This window comes from Euprymna scolopes, chromosome 2, assembly GCF_053919585.1.
Source record: "Euprymna scolopes isolate OS-2025 chromosome 2, ASM5391958v1, whole genome shotgun sequence".
NCBI classification, from domain to species: Eukaryota; Metazoa; Mollusca; class Cephalopoda; order Sepiida; family Sepiolidae; genus Euprymna; species Euprymna scolopes.
In genome coordinates, this window is record NC_136483.1 from 106,536,295 (window position 1) to 106,560,056 (window position 23,762).

The 23,762-nt window shown below is 32.4% G+C and overlaps 1 protein-coding gene across 1 annotated transcript in view; it reads left to right on the forward strand.

Moving 5' to 3' along the window:
- Positions 1-23,033, forward strand: part of LOC145294074 (NFATC2-interacting protein-like) — a 76,307-nt gene extending 53,274 nt beyond the window's left edge. The window contains exons 7-9 of the mRNA XM_080141107.1: positions 5,926-6,070; positions 11,633-11,766; positions 22,652-23,033. Of these exons, the coding sequence (XP_079997233.1) occupies positions 5,926-6,070; positions 11,633-11,766; positions 22,652-22,813 (441 nt within the window). The 3' untranslated portion in view covers positions 22,814-23,033. The remainder of the gene's footprint in view (positions 1-5,925; positions 6,071-11,632; positions 11,767-22,651) is intronic.
- The last annotated feature ends 729 nt before the right edge of the window (positions 23,034-23,762 follow it).

The window sequence follows — 23,762 nt, forward strand, 5'->3', positions numbered from 1 at the left end:
AGTAAAGAAACAAATAGAAAAGGAAAAGAAATAGAAAACATAATAAATAAAAATAATCTATGCCTCCTTAATAATCAAAACTACACCTATATGTACCCAGCAACAGGTACTTTCACCGCCATTGACCTTACCTTATGTGATCCTTCCATATATATGGACTATGACTGGAAAGTACACAATGACACCTGTGGGAGTGATCATTTCCCAATCATCCTGGAAAGTCTAAGTACTAGCACTGAACAAAAAACACCCAAATGGAACCTACATAAAGCGGATTGGGAAGACTTCCAGGAACAGTGCAAAAACCAATTAATTATCGAAAAGAATGATGAAGATGACCATTTGAACTACTTCATTAAAACACTCACAAACATAGCAAATAATACCATACCGAAAACAACCAAAACCAACAATCACAACAAACCTTGGTTCACAAAAGAATGCAGAAAAGCCATCAAAGCTCGACGAGCTGCCTTGAGAAAATTCGAAAAGTATCCAACAAGCGAAAATCTGGATTTCTTCAAAAACAACAGAGCAAAAGCCAGACGAATCATAAAGGAATCCTAAAGAACAACCTGGAGAAATTATATATCCAAAATTAATGTGAATACCAAGGCAAAAACAGTTTGGAACATGATGAGGAAAATAGAAGGAAAGTGTAGTAGTACACCAATATCCCACATCTCTAAAGGCAACAAAATATACACCGATCAAAAAGACATTTCCAATAACCTGGCAGATAATTTATCAAAAATTTCATCATGTGACAGACAAACAGAGAAATTCAAAAAGATTAGAGAAAAGGAAGAGAAAAAGAAAATTCTATTTAAATCACAAAATACTGAAAAATACAACCAACCTCTTACCTTGCCTGAATTAAAAGAATCGCTAACCAAATCCCATGACACAGCTACAGGGCCCGATGAAATTCCATATGAAATCCTCAAAAAACTTCCAGAAACCTCAATGAAATACCTACTTGAAATTTTCAATATTATATGGTCCAGTGGAAACGTACCCGAGACCTGGAAAGAGGCCACAATAATACCAATCCCCAAATCTGAAAACTCAAACATCCAATCCCAATCAAGTAACGTCTCAGATCCATTGAATTTCAGGCCAATAGCTCTAACAAGCTGCATTTGTAAGACCATGGAAAGGATTATAAACAAAAGACTAATCTGGTTCCTGGAAACAGAGAATCTTATTACAGAATTTCAAACAGGATTCAGGAAAAACCGAAGTTCAATAGACCACATAGTCAGACTTGAAACCTTCATCAGAGAAGCGTTTGCAAGGAAGGAACATTTAACAGCAGTGTTTTTTGACATGGAAAAAGCCTATGATACTGTGTGGAAGTACGGTGTTACAAGGGATCTGAAGGCGCTTGGACTAAAAGGCAGAATGCCAATTTTTATTGAAAATTTTTAAAAAAATAGACGGTTCAGAATAAAGGTTGGCACAGCTCTCTCGGACTTGAAAGAACAAGAGAATGGAGTACCTCAAGGGAGTATACTGTCAGTGACCCTGTTCAGTATCCGAATTAACAACATTGTAAAAAACCTTAACCCTGGGGTAGATTGCTCCCTATATGTGGATGACTTCCTAATATGCTGTAGATCTAGATATATATCTATAATAGAAAGGAAGCTTCAATTGTGCTTAAACAAAGTAATGAGATGGATGGAAGAGAATGGATTTAGATTCTCCAAAAGAAAAACGAAATGCATGCATTTCTGCAAACTAAAGAACATGCATAATGATCCTGTCCTAACCATGGAAGGAATGCCCATACCCGTTACTGACCAGTACAAATTCTTAGGGATTTTATTTGACAAAAAGTTAACATTCATCCCACACATAAACTATCTGAAAAAAAAATGTAACAAAGCTGTAAATCTTTTGAGAGTGGTAGCACATACCGATTGGGGTGCAGACAGGGACTCCTTAAACTTTACAGAGCACTAGTCCGCTCAAAGCTAGACTACGGTTGTTTCATATATGGATCAACCCGAACATCATATATAAAAAGCCTAGACCCTATTCACCATACTGGCCTAAGATTGGCCCTAGGAGCATACAGAACTTCCCCCGTGAACAGTCTATACACGGAAGCACACGAACCCCCGCTAGATCTAAGGCGAGAAAAGTTAGCCCTTCAATATTTACTGAAACTGAAGTCTTGCCCAAACAACCCTGCATACCAATGTACCTTCTATCCTAAATATGAAGAACTCTTTAACATGAGAAGAAAAACTATCAAAACGTTCGGGCTCCGAATGAAGGAAAGCATTGAAGAATCGAAAATTCCAATCTCCAGCATTCACAACTTCATACTGCCTAAAACACCCCCATGGACCATGAAACAAGTTGAAATAAAACTCAACCTAAACAAAAAGTCCAAATCTACCACAAACCCTATTGAATACCACGACGAACTTCAACATTTAAAATTACAATATTCAGACTACACCTTTATCTACACAGACGGGTCTAAAAGCAACAATCACACTGGATGTGCAGCAACGTACCATAAAACCACAATGAAGAGAAATCTTCAAAATGAAGCATCTATATTCACTGCAGAGACTATAGCTATTGATCTAGCACTCAACATAATTTCAGAGGAAACCACCAAAAACTTCATTCTCACAGATTCTCTATCAGTCCTATTATCTATACAAAATCAAAAACAAGAAAATCCACTAACAACAAAATTAATAGAAAAAATCAATATCTTTCAACTACTAAAAACATTATTCTTGTCTGGATCCCCAGCCATGTGGGGATCAAAGGCAATGACAGGGCAGATATAGCTGCAAAAAGATCTTCTCACCTTCCAACTGACAATTTTAAGATTCCACATACTGATCTTAGACCCCAGATAAAAGCATACATACAGGAAAAATGGCAACTGCGGTGGAGTCAGCAAGAGGGCAACAAATTATACTCAATCAAACCTGAACTTAAGGAACGATGTCCGGACATCAAGAGATCACGCCGAGAAGATGTGATACTGACTCGGCTGCGCATAGGGCACACCAACTTTACTCATTCTTATATACTAAATGGAGAATCGGCGCCAGAGTGCATCCCATGCCAGGAGACACTCACAGTAAAACATATCCTAGTTGGGTGTGATGACCTTGCCCCAACTAGAAAATTATATTATACAGAAAGCAATATGGAAGACCTTTTTGAAAAGGTCAACTCAGCAAATATTCTAGCATACCTAAGGAAAGTAAATTTATATAAGAAAATTTAAGGAAATTTAAAGTCACCCAAATATACACATCCATGTATAAATACAACATTTAATTTCTTAGTTCAATTTTATAAAAAAAGGGAGGAAAGGCTGAAAAAGTCATTCCCCCCCTCCCAATAAAAAAAGTTTAAAAAAAAAAAAAGGACTCTGGCATTAAATGACCACATAGGTTGATATGCCGTAAAACCAATCAATCAATCAATCAATCAATCTGCTGTAGATTGTATCACTTTGTGTAGTTTTCGAATCCCTAGATACCCCAGAAATTTTTCCTGCCACAATTTGCATTTAGATTCCGATACGTCAAAGAAAAGACGATGGCTGGGAGCGTAACCTGTTAAGTTTTGAGACATTATGTTGAACAAAGATGGCAGCTTAGTTCAGATTAGTAATTGGCAGTAACCAAGATAGTGGCCAATAATCAAATGCAGTCCGTGGCGTAGTTAACGGCGAACTAATTGAATCCAAAATTCGACAATTTTTATAATAATTTTGAAAGGTTTTCATTGGTTGTTTAGCACGGCAGGTGGTTATAAAAATGATTGGCGAATTCATTCATCACATACCCCCCCCCATTAGGAGTCAAAAACATTTTACACAATCCAATTGTTATCTGGTGTAATCCACAGTGATCTCACTCAAAGACAGAATTTTCATTGATCCTGTGTGACATCACAATCAAAACAGCTGTCCAGACAGGATTTGCAGTGATTTGATGGACCGAAATATCTTCATGCATTGCAGTAGAGTATAAAATATGATATATCTCCAAAATTGAAGCAGAACCATACAAAAACTCCTGAATTGTGACAAACAGGAAAACCATGTAAAAAAAGTAAATTCATTGGAATCAGATAAAAAAAATTCTGACTCTTAGTACTCTTAAAAATCTGACTCTTACTCCGACTCCGGCTAAAACCTCCAACTCTATCTCCACAGCCCTGCACGTAATAGTTAACTAAAGATGATCATCCCATAAAAAAAGCCAAAACACCTAATAGGGAATTAATTAAAATGAATGTTTAAAAGAATATGCAAATTAGCTTGATCTTTTGCAGATGAATGCAATTCACCAAACCATATATAACAAAGATGTATTTTCTTTTTAAAAGAGGCTTGCCTTTTTTCTGTTGTTCTTGGCCTTCGGGTCTCGGCCTTCGGGTCGGGATCAAAGTGTAGTATCTGTTCCGGCAGATACTGCACTTAAGATAATTTGTACCAGTCAATGGAGGGGAAACCCTCTATACTGGGACAATTATTATTTGTGGTAACCAGAGTGCCCCCTTTTTGCCTACTTTTAGGGGAGCTGGTTTTTACCTCACATTAAAAACGGCCTTGTGCCTAATTTGCTCAGTGGGGGAGCAAATAAATACCATCTGTTCCGGCAGATACTGCAAGCAAAGACCATATGTGAGGGTGGGGTCAATATAGGGGAAACCAATTGTCACTATCCAGCTCCCCTACTCTCCGGGGAGTTGGTCCCCATTTCCCCTTCACTCCTCACATTAAAAATCAGCCTTGTGCCTAATTTGCTCGGTGGGGGTGCAAATAAATATCTTGGCCTTCGGGCCAGGATCAAAGTGTAGTATCTGTTCTGCAGATGCTGCACTTAAGATAATTTGTACCAGTCAATGGAGGCGAAACTCTATACTGGGACAATTATTATTTTTGGTAATCAGAGTGCCCCCTTTTTGCCTACTTTTAGGAGAGTTGGTTTTTACCCTACATTAAAAACGGCCTTGTGCCTAATTTGCTTTGGTGGGGAAGCAAATTAATACATTAAATAAATAGAAAAAAGGGTTTTTAATATGAATATCAATACACACACAAAAAAAAAACTTATAGGAGTATAGATAGATAGATATAGAGGGAGTGGGTTCAAGGAATAAAGCAGACAACTATGTTATAACTATTGTTCCCATTAAACTGCTTACTAAAATTCTGAAATTTGCACCAAATTTTTAAAATACTGTGCAATAACTTTTTATAAAGAAATGAGATGTATATAAAATATTTATCAATAAAATCTACTGTTGTAAATGTTTCTGTTATTTATTGATTTCCTTTGGAATGATATACTTTGTAAACTTTTCATAGAATATTGTTTTATGAGAATGATATATAAGATCACTCACAAACAGGTAAATAGAGATTGTTGGTGTATGTCGCATCTATCTGACTGCATGTGTATGTGGCATTAAAAATTTCAAGTGGCGATAACCTCTCGTGGTCCCTTGAATACAAATGTACCTATTTACTATGCCTCCCCACGGGACAGAGTTAGACACCAGGGTCGTTTTTTAACGTGGAGAAAAGGTACAAAAATAAAAATTGTCTCAGTCGTGAAGGATTTCTCCTCCACCGAAAGAGAACAAGAAAATGAAGTGCAGCATCTGAAGAACAGATACTACACTTTTTTGATCTTGACCAAAAGGCCAAGCAAAATGTAGCCCCCAATTTGCGAACCACTAAACTAGTGTATTCATCGTGAATAATGCCAGAGAACTGTGCATAGCAAGGGACATAATTCTGCTTAAAGTGAAGTATTATGCCCCTTTGTTACCTTTTTAAAAAAATTATTTTTACCTAAATAAAGTTCTAAGTTTCTTTATATTTTGTTTCGCTTTTTTTTTTAAATTTATTTTAATTTTTATTTTCAGACGGACATGTTTTGTAATCTATTCAGCTTTTTAGCGAAGGAGAAACAAGTTCCTGATAATCGGTTGATGTTACTTTTAAATGAGAGAACTATTCAGCAAAATGAAACACCTCTTTCTATAAAATTACAAGTTGCCGATATCATAGGTAAGTGAGAGGAAAAAAAAAAAGAAAGAAGTTAAAGTGCTTCTAAATCAGTAATCAGTTAAAGATGCATCTTTTTTAATCTGGATTTTGAAAAGATGGTCGCATCCATGAAGACAGTAACTTATATTCACGGAGATGTGTTTTTAATATTTTTTTAAATCTGGCATAATCATGTTGACATATTGATTCTCATTAGATCATTGAAATTAAGTTGAAGCTATGATGGAGGTATAATAAAAAAACAAAGCTCCATGCGTAACAACTAATTTGCTGAAATGCAGAAGAGAAATTGTTATGAAATCACTTCTGTCAATTTTCTAAAAAAGTAGATGACAATACAGTGCCAAAGCAATGGACTAATCGCATCACTGTTCCATTTTACAAAGGCAAAGGAGATGTATTGCAGTATGTAAGTTATAGAAAACAGGCTAAACCTAACCTGCGCATTAAAATTATTTCTTCCAATTTATGAAAAAGTAGCCTTCATAGTCATATTAGCTAAAAGCAGACAGCGCGTTTGTTATGTTATGTTGTTATGCTCGGCTGACCTTTTTCGGTTATTTCCATCAGCTGCTGAGCAAGCCAGAGCCAACTTTGTGGAAATCGCGGGTTGGTAAATGCAGAAGCACAAAAATTTTTCCAACGTAAAAAGCAGCTTCTTCATGTCTTCATTGATCCGGAAAAAGACCTTTGACAAAGTGCTAAGAAAAGTTATCTTCTGGGCCTTCAGGCATAAACTTGCCCTGAGCGTTCTGTGAATTTAATTTCCTCTCGACTGCAAATTGATCTTTGCTGGTGTGCTTTCTAAACCCCTAAAAATTACTGTAGGAATGCAGCAGGGATCAGTGCTTAGCCCATGCTTGGTTCAGCTCATCCTTGACAAACTGACAAAAGCCTGCAGAAATGGTGCTTCAGAGGAGATGTTAGACATGGATGATATTATTACCGGTGTAACAAGTACAACATTTAACAGGTGGAGATTGAAAATTGCAGCTTCAGGGTTGATGGCAAATACGAAATAGATTGTTTACGCTAAAAAGATATCTGTTCCTTAAGGCAAATACTATGCAGCATCTGTAAGCTTGGAACTGGCTTGAACTCCATCAAATGCAGAGCATGCAATAAATGGTTTCACAAAAGGTGCACCAATCTGTTGGTCTTACATATAGCAAATGAAGGTAGTTTCATTTGCATTATCAATTTCCATGGGAAGAACAGTTATTGTAGGTCTTGAAAAGAGTCAATAAATTCCCTTACCTATGTAACACAATTTCAGTGGACAAACTGACACAACCATAAGACGACATATATCTGCTACATGGAAAGTCTTCAGGCAGCTGTCAATAATTTTACAAAATACGGAGATCCCATATGTGAGAGTGGCAGCACACAACACACATTACTCTTGCAAGGCTGCAAAATATGACCAACGACAAAACTTCAAAAATGACAGTCCTTTTTGCAGCACATCAGATTTTATAAAATTTTAGGTCTTGCTCTACAATTCTCCTTGAAAAAGTATATCACACAATTTTCAGCTGGTATGGCCACGTTACCCATTGTTAATCATTGCAAATGCTCCAAAGTGCGTCCCACACTGACGTTGATGGCCCAAACCCATGTGATAGGCTGCTTAAGCCATGACGGGAATCAGTTGATAGCAACTTCTTTCTGCAAAGCCTAACATCATTAAACAGTAAACTTATCTTGTCTGTGCAGGATATACATGCGACTGAAGAGAAAGGAATTAACTCAGAAAGTTTGTTGGTTGCCATTTTCTTTAAGCTGTATTTCTTCCAGTGATGAATAGGGTGATTATTTAGACTTACACTTATTTAGGAAAACAAAAATAAAGAAAAACCTTTATGGTGCATCTACTTGTCACAGCATGAAAAATGTCATATTCTAAAAATCACAAAAATTGATCAAATAGGTTTTTTATTTTTACTCAAGAAAATCAAATTTTAGGAATTTTGGTGATTAAAAACTTTATTATTTTCAATACAAAATCTCTGTAGTGGAATTAAATTGTCGCCTTTGGATTTTAGCAAAATTTAAAACATAGTTTTCATTCAGTTTGTCATAAGATTTCACTTTCTTAAATATAAAAAAAACATTTTTTTCATTCAGTTTGTCATAAGATTTCACTTTCTTAAATATAAAAAAAACAAACTACTTGATCAAATATTATGATTTTTGGAATATGCAATCTTTGGCACATCATGAAGACTTCTCTGCATTTTCTTATAAATGCAAGTCTAAATTAACACTGACAATAGCTTTGCTTGGCTGTCTTGGCAGGAGAGAAAATACATAGAAGTCTTGGTTACCTGATGCCAGGGAATTCTCTAGCTGCTGTCTGCGATTCCTGAAAGGGCTAAATTAGTCTTTCTGGGAACATGAAATTCATGTGCCCTGGAAGGTAATTGGTCCACATTTGGCCTAATCACCACACAAGCATCTCTCTTAAATGGAAAATAAATGTTAGTATTTATAACTATTATAACACAACTACCTTTGGCAACACTTTGAAGAGCATTAATAATCAATATTTTTTTTATTCCTTCTCTTCTGATCTGGAACATGTAGTGCAATGGGGAAAAAAGTGGTTGGTTACTTTTAATACATCTAAAAACCAAGCTTCTCTCAACCATTGATGTTAACCATAAAGTAGTGAATTTTTTTGAACTTCTAACGATTACTATGATATTGTCCTTTTGACCACTGTGCACTCTTTAACCATTATCCTCGAGTGGCCTCTGAGTCTTGATAAGTGGTGATTCCTTTGTAAAGAAAAAAAAATGTCTGGATCTTCAATTTGCCCAATTGAAATGAATGGCTCTCTCTCTTGAGAAAGCGCTACTTTCATAAGCTTTTATGACTGATCAGACCTGAAATGAAAGACTTGCATCAAATCAGTTGCTAAGGTTATTGGAAAAAATGGTTGAATCATTCTATCACTCCAGAAAGTATCTTTCTCTTGATACAATCCTTTACCCGTATAAGAGTTAAATACATCCTAAGATAGAATACTGCTACCACATCCGGGGAGGTGCCACTTGGATAATTTTTTTCTTGCCTTGGCAGGGTGCAAAATTGTCTTCAAAATCTAGTGGAAGATATTCTCTTCTCTACAGTGTCTATCTCACAGAAGAAAGGTTGCTAGTCTTTTTGTTATTTTCATGGTAGGTGCTTGACTGAGATCCAATTTCTGCCTCATGAAAACTTTACTATGAAACATTTTGAACCTTACCTGAGAAGACTAGAAATTCACATCCAAAACATTTGGTATATGGGTGTGTGTGTGTATATATATATATATATATATATATATATAAATGGTAATTAGTAAAAACCTGAAGAAAGTGCTCAATACTATTGCAGGGCAAATATATATTTTTTTATTATTGTTATATTTGCTTAGTTACACATGTTTCGGTTACTGAATTGTATCAACGATCCAGTACCTTTATCAGACTTTAACAGAAATCGTTATTATGATTGGAAAAACGATATTAGAAGAAGAAAAAAGGGTGGGGGGAGGAGAGGAAGTTCAATTTATTAATGTTTATTTAATTATTAAATCTTAAAACTTAAATGTTGTCAAATCAGAATTGAAATTCCCCTCCACCCTCCTTTTTTTCTTTTTTTCTTATGTCGTTTTTCCAATCATAATAACCATTTCTGTTAGTCTGATGAAGTTACTGGGTCGTTGATACAACTGAAACATGTGTAACTAAGCAGATAAAACAGGAATAAAATATATATATATATATATATATATATATATATATATATATATATTAGTGTTGAGACGATTAATCGGAATTGGGAATTGGAAAAATTGGAATATTTGAAGGTATCAGAATCGGAAATATTTTTACCAATTTTCCGATGCTAAAGTAACTCTTTTGTCTTTTTTATTTGATTTTGTTTAAAGCAAAATCTTCCATTGCTGGTAATGATGATAAAATAATAAATATTTATTGATTTCAAATCACTAGTGAAGCTAAAATCGATAGATCTTCCCCCACAAGTATATTTTTACGTTTAGGAAAATATCTACACATTTAACATGTGTATTTCTACGGTAATCAGAAAAAAATACATCTATACAGTTAATTATTTAGAGATTTATAAAGAATTAGAATCAGTAATTGTATCGAAATGGGGAATTTAGTACGGAATCAGGGAAAAACATTGGAATCATCCCGTTCGCCTTTGGGATAAGATCAAAGTGTAGTATCTGTTCTTCAGATGCTGCACTTCAATTTCTTGTTCTCTGTCAGTGGAGGAGAAATCCTTCACGACTGAGACAATTTTAATTTTTGTTCCTTTTCTCCACGTTAAAAAACGACCCTGGCGTCTAACTCTGTCCTGTGGGGAGGCATTGTAAATAGGAACAATATAGTTAGGTTCCAAGTTCCTAGGTTTTATTCAATCTTACCATTCAATTCTTTCAGCATATCAAAATTTCCATACATTTTATAGATCTGTTTTGTTATGCAGAAACAATCATTATTTATATTTCAATAAAATAGGCATGACCATACACTGTTGGAAAAAAAATTTTTAAAAGACAAATTAGCTAGAAGAACTCTAATTAAATATAATAAATTTTAGAAGCAAAAAATCAGGAACTTAACTTTAATATTACTATGGTTGCTCCCAACTCAGTTCAGGTAACTTATCTTGTGGGTCTTTTCATTCTTAAGGAAACTGATAGAAAGGTACCGGATATAAGAGGGACAGTTTATAGAGATGACACTGTTTTTTTTTGTTTTTTTTGCTAAATCTAGTGATAGAAATTTAGGAAAAAACTAAACAATGGTTACATACTTTCTCTAGAGATATTGGCCTAAAAAAATAACCATTGATGTTAACCATAAAGTAGTGAATTTTTTTTTTTAGATATTATCCTTAGCTTAATTAGCAATAGATATAAACCAGACCTTATGGTCTAGTTTATATCTATTGCTAATCAAACATTATATTGACTATAAATCTAATCACCCAAACTCTGTGAAGAAAGCTATTATTCCTGGCATTTCTAAAAGAATATCTAGATTATCTTATGATGAACAAATGTTTAACAGTAAGAAAAAATTGGCTAGATCAGATTTTAATAGTGAAATTAATTATCTTAAGTATGAATTTAATGAATCAAGGGAAGGTAGAGTTAGAACAAGGATACCATTACATGTTATATCATACAATATAGCTATGAATAGTCCTAGACATAAAAATTCTGAAAACACTATAATTGGCACAAAATATCTCCACAATATCTCAGAAATAAGAACAATAAGAAAAACAGGTGTAAAAATTGTGTATGGTTTAATCTGTCTTACAGTATGCACATCCTAAATAACTTACTGAAGGAATTTTATCAGATTCTTGATGAAAACTTCCCTAAAGGTAATAACATAGGTAAATTCACAAATAGAAATACAGTATAATTATCCTTCTCAACATCAATTAACTTCATTCCTGGGCAATGCCGTTTGCCTCTACTCGTAACTAATAAACTTTTATCCTTTTTTTTTTTTTATATCGTTCCAGATTGCCTTATAACGCAAGAAGAGGAGGAGCAGGAAGAAGAAAACCTTTCAGAAAGAACAGGACCAAATGTAATCAGTTTAGTCATTCAGAGCAGTACGAATCAAAAATTGAAGAAAACCATGCGCATTGGAAAGGTATTTCATAACATTTCTACATAAACGTCTTTTTTTTCTTATTTTTTTTTTTATTGGTTGTGGATAGAGGTTACACATCATGGGCCTCATCAGAATTACGGTTCCATGTTCACAGATGAACTATTGAAATATTATTATACACTTATTTCTTTATTTTTTGAAAAATATTCATTAATTTAGGTAATCCTATTTTTTTGCATTAAAAAGGAAGTCCTTATTTAATTAAAATATTTATTTACTTTTTGTGTGATGACTTGATTTCTTCTTTTTTTTTTTCCAAGGTAGTCACCACTTATCAAGGCCCGGAAGCCACTCAGGGATAAGGGTTATTGCATGTACAGTAATCAATGGGATAGTGTCATAGTAATCGTTAGTATTGGAGATTTGATAAAGTGTCTTACTTAAGGGGGCGGTTCGTTAGGAATTTGTTTATGTTGGACTTGAAGACATCCAAGTTGTAGTCAGGTGGGAAACAGTCTTTAGAAGAGTTGATATTCTTAAGCAGTCGTAATAGATGTTAATAATGATGGTGCACATTCTGCATCTTGAGATATTTTTTTATAAGATAGAAATTCCATTATTTTAGAGGTCACAATTGAGTCTATATTCTGTAATAAAGTAGTCAAACCTAAGTATTCCAACTTAATTATGCTTGAGATTTTTTTAATCCTTTAATTAATTCACCCACTTTTCTTTGTACTCCTAATTTTTTAATATTACAATTCGCAAACGTTACATTCCTGAGATCTGTTTCTTTATAGATGTCTTAGACATGCAAGCATTTATGAATTTTGAAGAAATAATATTTAACTATTTAAAAACTGACTTTTTTGCACATTTCATGTCAACAAAAAACTTGCATGAAAAAATATGGATCAAATTCTTTTTAATATTTCATCGAATAAACTCCCTCAAATGTTCCCATAAATTCATTTTTTAACTTCTTATATTTTCTGAATTGATTAAGTTTATCTTTAGACCTGATATACAATTTTTTTCAAAAATATATTATTCTATTAGAGCATTATTGATTTTTTTTTTATGTCTATATATATATTTTTAATAATTCTATTGTGTAATTTATATTCAACTTTCAAGGCTTTTTTCCTAAATCAATGTGTAGTATGAAGCTTTTTTTCCAGTTGTAAGTTACTTCCTTTAACTAAATTGGATCAACAATTTATATACTTAGATACTTTTTGTAAACCTTTATGATGTATTTTTTTAATTTAAATTTATTTTTATATTATTATATTATCTATATTTAAATTTATTTTTTATATTTTTACATTATTTATATTTAAATTTATTTTTTTATATTATCTATATTTAAATTTATTTTTATATTATTATATTATCTATATTTAAATTTATTTTTATATTATTATATTATCTATATTTAAATTTATTTTTATATTATTATATTATCTATATTTAAATTTATTTTTATATAATTATATTATCTATATTTAAATTTATTTTTATATAATTATATTATCTATATTTAAATTTATTTGTTATATTATTATATTATCTATATTTAAATTTATTTTTTATATTATCTATATTTAAATTTATTTTTATATCTATATTTTTATAAAGTAATAGGGTTCGTGTGTTTCTGTCTGTGTGTACAGCTCTCCATCATCAACGAAATATAAAGGAGGTAAGAGGGTAGATCCCTCCTGGTAGAGAAACATTAGAACCCATTTTAGGATGTTTCTGTTATAGGAGACATAAGAATCTTTGCCTAATTTCTTTATATACTATTCTACAAACCACCCCCATATCAAATGACTTATGCTCATTTGCATATCACATTATATTAAATCTCTTTAACTAATTACCTCGACCTTATTACATATTGGAAATATTCTAATCATTTACACTGTACTATTTACAAAATCTATTTAACATTTAATCTATCTTCTATCTATCTATATCTATATCTATCTTCTATATATCTATAAAAACAGAGATGTGTGTGTGCCACAGACGATTTCTGATTGGTTAATCCAATAATCACATCTCCTAAAAAACAATCGTTTCTACGCTCTTACTTTTACCATAAAATATTATGGCTTTATTTATTGTCCATCTTGGAAGGGTTTAATTTTTTAATAACTTGTTATTTACAAATTAAAAAAATACGAAACTATTATACGAAACTAAACTACACGAAATACGCGCACACACACACACGTTCACTACCGTCACGTTGTTATGGCAACCAAACCCGCTGACTTCTTTTTCTCATTTCACTCGTGGTCTTAAATTCATTTCGGGTTTGTATTACTGTACACATAGATTCGAATAAGTTGCCAAAAAACAAATATATAACAAATAAATGTTATCAAAGGCAAATTTTTCGTGTTTTTATTCAATTTAACATGTTTATTCAGCTCGAAAAGCATACAGTGTTTACCGATGTATTGGAAAATTCAAGATGGCGGCCGATTCTCTCTTTAACACGGTAAGTTTGGAAAAAGGTGTAATAAATAAAAAACCGGTTAAAATACTGTTAAAAACTCGCTCAATATATGTTACCGTGACATAGGTTGACATATATTCGGCGGGTTTTTAATAGTATTTTGTATAGTTTTTTATTTATAACACCTTTTCCCAAACTTACGGTGTTAAAGAATGCGTGAGACGCCATCTTGAATTTTCCAACACATCGGTAAACACTGTATTCTTTTCGAGCTGAATAAACATGTTAAATTGAATAAAAACACGAAAAATATATCCAGTTTTTATCGGTTTTTTACCTTCTCTGCAGAAGTACAAAAAAAAAAACCGAAGGTACTTTTACAGAATGTTAAACTAACCCTAACCGATGTTTTATGTTTAGTTTAGGAAAAGTCAGAAGAAATAAAAGTCATTATTGCATGAAATATACGTATTTAGTTGAAGTATTGTTTATGTCAATTCTTTCGAAGAAATTTAGCAAGAATACCTGTAAACCAGGAAATCGGTAAAATGTCATCATGGATGAATACTTGTCTATTATAATTTCTACCCTTGACAAAAACTTAGCCATAACAAAAGAGATTTATTGTTCAGATTGTTTTTGAGATTGATTTCTAAAAAGATATTTTATAAATAAAATCGACTTTAAAATTAAAGACTTAAATTACAATAATTGAATTTAAACATTCTTATTTCAATATTTGGCACATAACACCTGCAAAAATGATCACAATGTCAGGATTTCATTTTATTTCAGAATCGATGGCAAATACTAATATTTAACATTAGTTTATCATTTAAGCCGATAAAAAGCCCCTTTTTTTTCCGAGTCATAAAAGAATTTGGAGTTTCCTAATCAACCTTTCGGGTGCACTCTCAAAATAACTAAAGTGTTGGCTTTAAAAAAATTGGTTCATAAACAGGTTTAGTTTTAATAAAAAAAATAATTTTTTTAAAAAATCGCTTTGGTAATTAGATATGTCGTATGGTTATCCCTAATCGCTGAATAAAACCGCTAACGAGTTGAATGATTACGACATAAAATTAAACTCGGGTTCCTGAAACGGAAACTTCGTTTGTTTTTGTTTTTTTCTTATCAATATATTTACATTGTTATTTTGTTTTCAATCATTCGAACAGTTTTCTTTTTCAAGTAATCCAAGTTACAAAATTCCCACTGTTTACTATGCTAAAATCACAATGACTAATGTATACCTATTAACCCTTATCCTTGAGTGGCCTCTGGGCCTTGATAAGTGGTGACACCCATGTAAAAAAAAAAAAAAAATCACTCGAACAGTTTTCTTTTTATAATGTACAGTTTTAAAAGTTTAAAAACTATATAGTTTTTACTTCAGGAAAATTAATGGGTCAGTTTTTACGATGTGCCCTGTTAAAATACTGTTAAAAACTCGCTCAATATATGTTACCGTGACATAGGTTGACATATATTCGGCGGGTTTTTAATAGTATTTTGTATAGTTTTTTATTTATAACACCTTTTCCCAAACTTACGGTGTTAAAGAGGGTGTGAGACGCCATCTTGAATTTTCCAACACATCGGTAAACACTGTATGTTTTTCGAGCTGAATAAATATATTACATTGAATAAAAACACAAAAAAAAGATATCCAGTTAGGTAGAAAAGTAACTTATCTTGCCTTTGATAACATTTATTTATATATTTGTTTTTGACTATTTTTTCGAATCTATGTGTACAGTAATCTTGCCAGGATGCGGAGGAAAATGAATGAAGGGGGAGGGGAATAAAATAAAAACATTTTGGAAACAGAGTAAGTTTGAAAGAATTGCTTTGCACAGAAAGAAATTAATGAAAAAATAAAATTAAATTTCTTTTCTTTCTTGATTTTTTTTTTAGTTTTTTATGAAAAAGGAAGTCAAAATTAAGACTATAAAAAACAATTTTTATTAAGAGCGAACCTCAGTCGTCAGGTCTGTAAAAAAAAGACGTGGAATAATAAATGTTTTCTAATACAAATTGTTTTTACTTATGTGTTCATTTGTCTCTTTGAAGTTCGTTTGTTTAATATATCGGTTTGCAATATAATTTTGTCATTCTGTCAGACTCAAATTTTAAATCTATATATCTATAAAAGTGAAAGTGTGTGTGTGTGTGTGTGTCTGTGTACATTTCCCTACGAAATAACTCTGTCAATTTTTAGTCTACAGACTCGAAATTTGATATACAGGGTACTGAGATTTGGAAAAATCTATGTGATCGGTTTTTAGCCAGAAATTTGGCGATTAAGGGGTCAAAGTTCAACGATTTGAGCTTTGAGAACTCTACCAAACTTCTCTGACAATTTTGGGTCTATACACTTTAAATTTTAGATATAGCTTCCGTGGACATGGATCTAACTTAATAACTTGATTTGAGCCCAAAACAATAAATTTTCAGGGGTCATAATAGGGGTCAAAGTTTAAAAAATTACCCCCTTTTTTTTGCTCAGCATACACCTCCAAACACCCGGGCAACGCCGGGCACCCATGCTAGTTATCTATATTTAAATTTATTTTTTATATTATATTATCTATATTTAAATTTATTTTTTATATTATTATATTATCTATATTTAAATTTATTTTTTATATTATTATATTATCTATATTAAATTTATTTTTTATATTTTAATTTATCATCTTACCATTTTATTTTCATATGAATACATAAGTTTTCTCTCTTTTATTTCAGTGTTTATTAAGCTCTATATATTATATAGATGTCTTGATTAATACTATCTTTTACACTTTCATTTATACAAGGCTCTGTTCAAAAGTAAGATCTATTTTTTAACTCGCAAACTAAAAAAGTTGAAGAGCTACAAGGACAGGAGTAGTGCCATTTAAATGAGCGACCTTTTGTTCCCCAGAATTTTTTTTCTACATAGTCACCACTATTCTCAATGCACTGTTGCTAGCCTCTTTTGGTGTCTCTATCATAAAAGTCCGGAGTATGCTTTGTAACTTGCATCTCTGCTGTCATTCAGAAATCACTGAATCCATCAATTGCATCGGCTTTGTAAACGTTCAACAGGTGCCAATGAATGTTGATTGGTTCAATTGTTTCTGTATGAAGGAATTCAGTGACGCATTTCTGCTTCTGACGCATTGTTCATGACAGAGGTTGCTTTCTGAGAGTCTCACACCGTCAATATCTACAGCAGAGAGATGAAACTTTCAGATCATGAATGGGTAAGTTCAGTCATCATAGCAATGCAATTTGAAATCTCCTCAGGCATTGCTTTCAGAAATTACCTTGTATATTTTTTTGTTTCATTTTACTTCAATCAAAATTCTCAGAAATTAAGGGGGGGTGTATCTCGCCTTGATCACCAATAAAATACAAAGATATTCAAATATTTCATTACTGTTCTCATACGTTGAGTTTGTAAGGAAGTTAAGAAGATTAATTTTTCTCTCCGCAATTGACCAGTTAACTGTATATATGTTTCTTGTGGTCTCAGATTCCAGAACAAGAATTCATCTTGTCTAATGGAGTATCAAGTTTTGTGCACTTACTTGAGGCAATATCACTTGGAGAAGGTGCACCATTCCTCATATAAACTATTATGTGATAGCTATACCAAGGGAATCTTATTTGGGCTTCAAATACTGTTATTTTTAATATTTGGTCAGGTTTTATTTGTAGAGTGAAGTATCCTCATGCCAGGTTGTCCTGATAAACCCCTGTACAGAGAGACATTAGACTCAGGGATAGTGTCTAGTAGGCATTCAAGTGTGTGTATGTGTGTGTGTGTGTATGTGTGTTTGTCAATTCATTTTATCCTAACAACAATATCCTTCACCACAACAGACAGGTCTCTCTCTGTCTAAATTTATCTTTGCTCAATTGTTTATTTTTTGTATATTTATTTATCCCAAAACTTAAATAAATTTATTTAAAAATGTTTATTCAATAAAAAAAAAAAAACTGAGGCAGACGAGAATAGTTCAAATTATAAATATTGTTTGTTTTGTAATAAATGTACAAAAAAAAAAAAAAAATAAATAAATAAGGTGAATAGCAAACCAAAACCTCCATCTGTCTTATTTTTATGACAATGACAAGAATGGCTAGATCTGAAAGAAAACTGGAGGAATGTATAAATTCTAGATGAATTTACATTTTTTTTACCTGGTCTATTTTTATATTTAATTTTTTGTTTAATTCATATTTAAAAAAATAGTCTTCAGTTTTAGTAAACATAATTGAAGGAGGAACAAATATAATGAAATTGACTTATTTGAATTATTTTTCTTTTTTATGCAATAATTTTATGCCAACTTTAAAATAAAACAATTTCACAGAATAAATGAATTATTAAATCGCATTCTAAATATTTCATCAGATAGACTCCAAAAATATCCTTGTAAATTCGTTTTTTTTATTAGTATTTCTCAATTCATCCAGTTTAATCTTACATTAGAATTATTTTTAACCTGATTAGGCAATTTTTTCCCAAAATTTATTAGAGAAAAAAAAATCTAATTTTATTTTTGAAATCTTGTCAAATCAGTTGGAATAAAGATATATTTAGAATTATTTCCTTAATTATTTACAATGTCTCGATTAAGCTCCATTCTCTGTAGTAAAGTAGTTAAACCTAATAATTATTTTTTAAAAGTATGTCATTTTCAATAGTATTTCTCAATTCATCCAGTTTATTATTAAAATGATTTATATCAGAGTTATTTTAAATCTGATTGGGCAGTTTGTTAAAAAAATAGCGCTAGTTGCACAATTACTGCTGCATTTCTCCTGACACATCATTTAGTGCTTGTTTATGGTTGGACTACAGCGTTAAATTTAAAAGAAATATGTCCTTTTAAACAAAAACAATATTACTTTATTGTCATATCGAAAATAGCAATATATTCCAAAATTACGAAATCTGACCAAGTAGAACATCTGGTGTTAATAAAAAAAAAATGCATAAAAATTAGCATAAGAATCGATGGCCAACATTAACATTGCAGACTTCAAAAAACAAGGGAGATAATTGAATTTTTTGCTTTTTGACACTGTTCCGACTAAAGAAAACAGGGTAATATACAGTTTTTTGTAAAAATTACTTTTACATATAAAAAATTATCTACTTGGTCAAATTTCGTAATTTTTGGATATGTTTCTATTTTTGAGATGACAATTATATAAGTATATTGTTTTTGCTTAAGAGGACATATTTTTAAAAAAAATGCTGTAAGCAAGCACCCATCATTCCTTTAGTCTAATGGTGAAAAAAAAAAAAATATCAAAGATGATCAGAAAAAAATATGATAAACATTGAGAATATCTGGCGTTATTTTAGTTTTCCTTCTCCTAGAATAGTTGCTCTACAATGGCTCAAATCCAACCTATTTCAGACTTTTATAATTGTGAATGATTCAGAACGCCTATCATTTTTCTATGCTCCCAGAATCGCACAAAGTCTCTTAAAACATAACCGTATTAAAAAAAAACAGAGGATTTATCTCCCATAGAAAAAATAGTTAACTGCTCTAAAATGCTAGAATGACCCAAAAATAAATCATTTTACAATAAATTCTAAAATGATTTTTGTTTATCTTTCATTAAAGTTTTTCAGGGTGTTCACACGTAATTGCCTAAAAAGGTAGAATCATATTTTAGAGAGATGGTCAGATGGTGGGGTAACAGAGTGTTACTCTACAATATCAAAGAAATATTGCAATATATTCATTTTTAAATAGTCTTAGATTTAGATTTCAGTTTCTTGTGCATAAAATGCATTAAAATTCAACTTTGAGTTCTTTAACTTTTTTTTTTTTTTAATGGATACATGGCATTTTTAAGGAATTGCAGCATATTTATGTGAATTTACAGTAGATTATTTAAAAACTATTAAATTCTTGATTTTCAGAGGCATATTGTGATTCCTTGCACAAAAATACACTTATATTAAAAAAAATTTTTTTTTTTATTCAATTTTCACCCCAAACAAGGCACAGTGCCACTTTGAAGTAGGGGGCTACTATTGGGGACATAAGTTGCAGGGATATTATGAAGGGAAATGAGTAGCAAAATGTCTGTTCACATTACACTTGAACTTCTGCATATCAGTACAGTTGGGAAAGCAGAATCCCGGAAGAGAGTTCCAAAGCCTAGCAGTTCTGGGGAATAAACTATTGTAGTAGAATGCTTTCTTACAACTAGGGATCTCTACTGTGGAGGGGTGGGATTTAGCTGCTTGTCGGGTTTGTTGGGGATATTCACGTCGAGAGGGTACAAGTGCTTGTAGTTCCTCAGAGCATTCACCATTAAAATACTTGTAGGACAGGCAGAAGGATGCAACATTTCATCGATGGGACAGAGGCTGATGCTTAGATGACAGTTCAGGACCTATCAGGTTGGCGACTCTCTTTTGAACCTTGTCAAAAATTGAGAGACAAGTAGCAGATGCACCAGCCCAAATGTGACAACAGTACTCCATACATGGGCGAATGGTGGCCTTATAGAAGTGCAGGATACTTTCAGGCGTAAGTAGTTTTCTAGCACGGTAGAAAGAGCTCACCTTCTTTGCAGCAGCCTTGGCAATGCTCTTTATGTATCTGTTCCAACTTATGTTCCCTGTTAACGTTAGGCTGAGGAGTTTAAAGGAAGTACTTTTGGACAATGTGTTCTTGGTCATTTCTTGTAATTATTGAAGGAAACAAGTTTAGTCTTGGCAGCATTGAATGTGACCATCCATTTTTATCCCTATTCCACTACAGATTGGAGGTCATCCTCTAGTGTTTCTGCCATTTCCTTAGATATGTATTCATTTGTTTTCCCCTCGTGCCTGTTATAGAATGTGGTGTCATCAGCAAATATACTCATCTCAGAAACAATTTTATCAGGGAGGTCATTTATGAGTATTAAGAATAATAACGGTTCGAGGAGAGACCCCTGTGGTACTCCCGCATTTATATCATATTGTTTAGATGTATGACTGTCAAGGACAACCTGGATTTTTCTCTTATTTAAGAAGGATTTAATTATTTCATGTATTCTTCCAGTGATACCATATGATCTAATTTTCCTTAGAAGACCATCGTGTCATACCCTGCCAAAAGCCTTAGATATATTGAGGGCTACCACTCTACATGGCAAATTTCATTGCTTAATGTTGTGTTTTAACAAAGATACAACATTTTTTACTGAAAAAGTAGTGTAAAAAAATGTGATGAAATGAATGTAGTCTTAAAGAGGGGAAATATCCAAACATGCAAGGCACAAAAATAGTGATAACTTCCTTAGTTTTAATTGGATTTTTAAAATTTCTTAGCTCATCAAGCTCTTTCTATGTATGTCATTATTGAGATATTTTAAGCCATTTAAATTTTTACATGTGTATTGCTAGTTAAACAACAAAAAAAAATCATTAGGTTATAACATCTGACTTGTAGGATTTCAAAAATTCTGATGCCTAGACTTTTTGACTTTTTTTTTTTTTAAGTCTTCTTATATTCAGGTTATCTGTTGATTCTTAGGAGATTAAAAAAATCCAACTCAGACTCTTAGTATTTTTACAAGTCTTACTTTGACTCCTTCCAAAACTCTTGAACCTTCTCTGCAACTCTATATGCAAGTGTAAGTAGTAGGGAAGTTGTAGATTTTGGAGTTAAGTCTGTTATAATATTGTTGTCAGTTGCTGTATTTGTATAAGCCTGACTACATTTTAACAGTTGCATCAATTAATAAATAATATGAAGAGGCATTTAAAAAAAAGAGTCTCTAACCTAATAGGCCCTGCCGGTGACGTGCAGAGAACTTTTTCAGGTGCTCAAGGAAAAAACGCTCAAAAAACGGCAAAAATATAGTAATGATACGACACAAAGGCCTATAATACATTCCTCTGAAAAGAGCACTTTTAAAACAGGAGTAAAAAAAGCAGGTGCTTGGGCACTCTTAGCATCCCCCCCTCCCTCCACCTTCTGCAAGTCCCTGAGCCCCGCACTAACAAGTTCCAGCTCCTGTCCCATCACTGCAGTGTTACATGCCTTTAATGAAATGTGCTTCAATAAACTTCATGCACTTGTATCTGATCAATGTAAACATTTCTGACAAATCTGACCAGCAGCAAAAGATTTCCAAATGGTGGAAAACTTTCTACTTTAAAACCTTTCAAAATCATTTGTCTTGAAAATTTTCTCTCCCTGCTCATCTGACTATAAACATGCAGAAATTTAAATGTAATGTGAACAAACATCTTGCTGCCTAACCCCTCCCCCTCTTAGGATGCCCCTTATTAATCTGATTACAGTAGCCCCTTAGCATTTCAGTGGCAATATTCTTGTCTACGGTGAATATGGGTTTTGGGAGGGGGAAAAAAAATTAATTGATGTAAAAAAAAAAATATTAGTTTTGTTTATTTTCTTATTTGTTCATATTTTTCAGTTTGAAAGTCTCCAAGGAATCATTAATTTGTGGGCGAAACAGCATAATGTGCCCGCGATTAACCTTAAGCTGCGCTTTGATGGTGAAATTGTGAATGCAGCGCACACACCTGCGGATTTAGACATAGAAGATGAAGATTGCCTCGATTTGATTACGGTTTAAGCTTTTCTCGTTGTTTGGAAACCAACTTTGGTGGATGCTGTAAACTTGCAGGACTTGATTTTGCAAACAACCAAACAGCGGATCATTTTTCTACTTCTTGTTCGTCGTCCAAGATCTTTATTACCAGAAAAGAATGGATAAAAAATTTTGTATGCAAGTTTTTATATATGTGTGTATGTTATTAAACTTTGTTCCACAATAAATTTTCGTGGAAACATTTGGTTAAGTATTCTGTTTCTACTCACATTTTTTTTTTTTCTTTTTTTTTTCCAACTTAAAAAGGTTCATTGCATTCATCATTTTGTCTTTACTGTTTGACAATACTTTTCATGCTCATCGGTTTAACATCTATTTTACATGCTGGCATGTGGTTGGACCACTTTAGATAATGACTTCCAAACCAACTTATCTCTAGCCAGGCCTTCATCCTTTTTTTTTTTTTCTCTCAAGTCCATCCTTATCACTTTCATGTTTTCCTACAAACTGAACCTGCTACCTCAATTGCTCTCCATCTACTAAGCCAAGAACTCTTCTTTTCACGTGGCTATATCATCAAAGTCTCCTGTTCTGCACTCTATACTGTCCAGAGTTCATCACATCTAAGCCTCTTTTTAATACTTTCATTACACATATGTGTACATATTAAAATATTGGTTCTTATCCAGAATTCAACCTAATTAAAAAAAAAAAAGAAAAACTCCAGAAAATACAGAAAAAATATTTATCATGTACGTACCCATCACAAAACTAAGATGTCATATTCCCAAAATCATATAAACTGATCAAGTAGTTTTATTTTTAAGTAAGAAGATCAAACTTATGAGGTAAAAAGGAACTGCCTTGTGTTGTTATCTTGAAAAAGGAAAAAACAAGGGCAGATAACTTCACAATAATTCAAACTTGCAACCTTGTAATGTTAACGATTTTACATTAATCGCTTGAAATCATT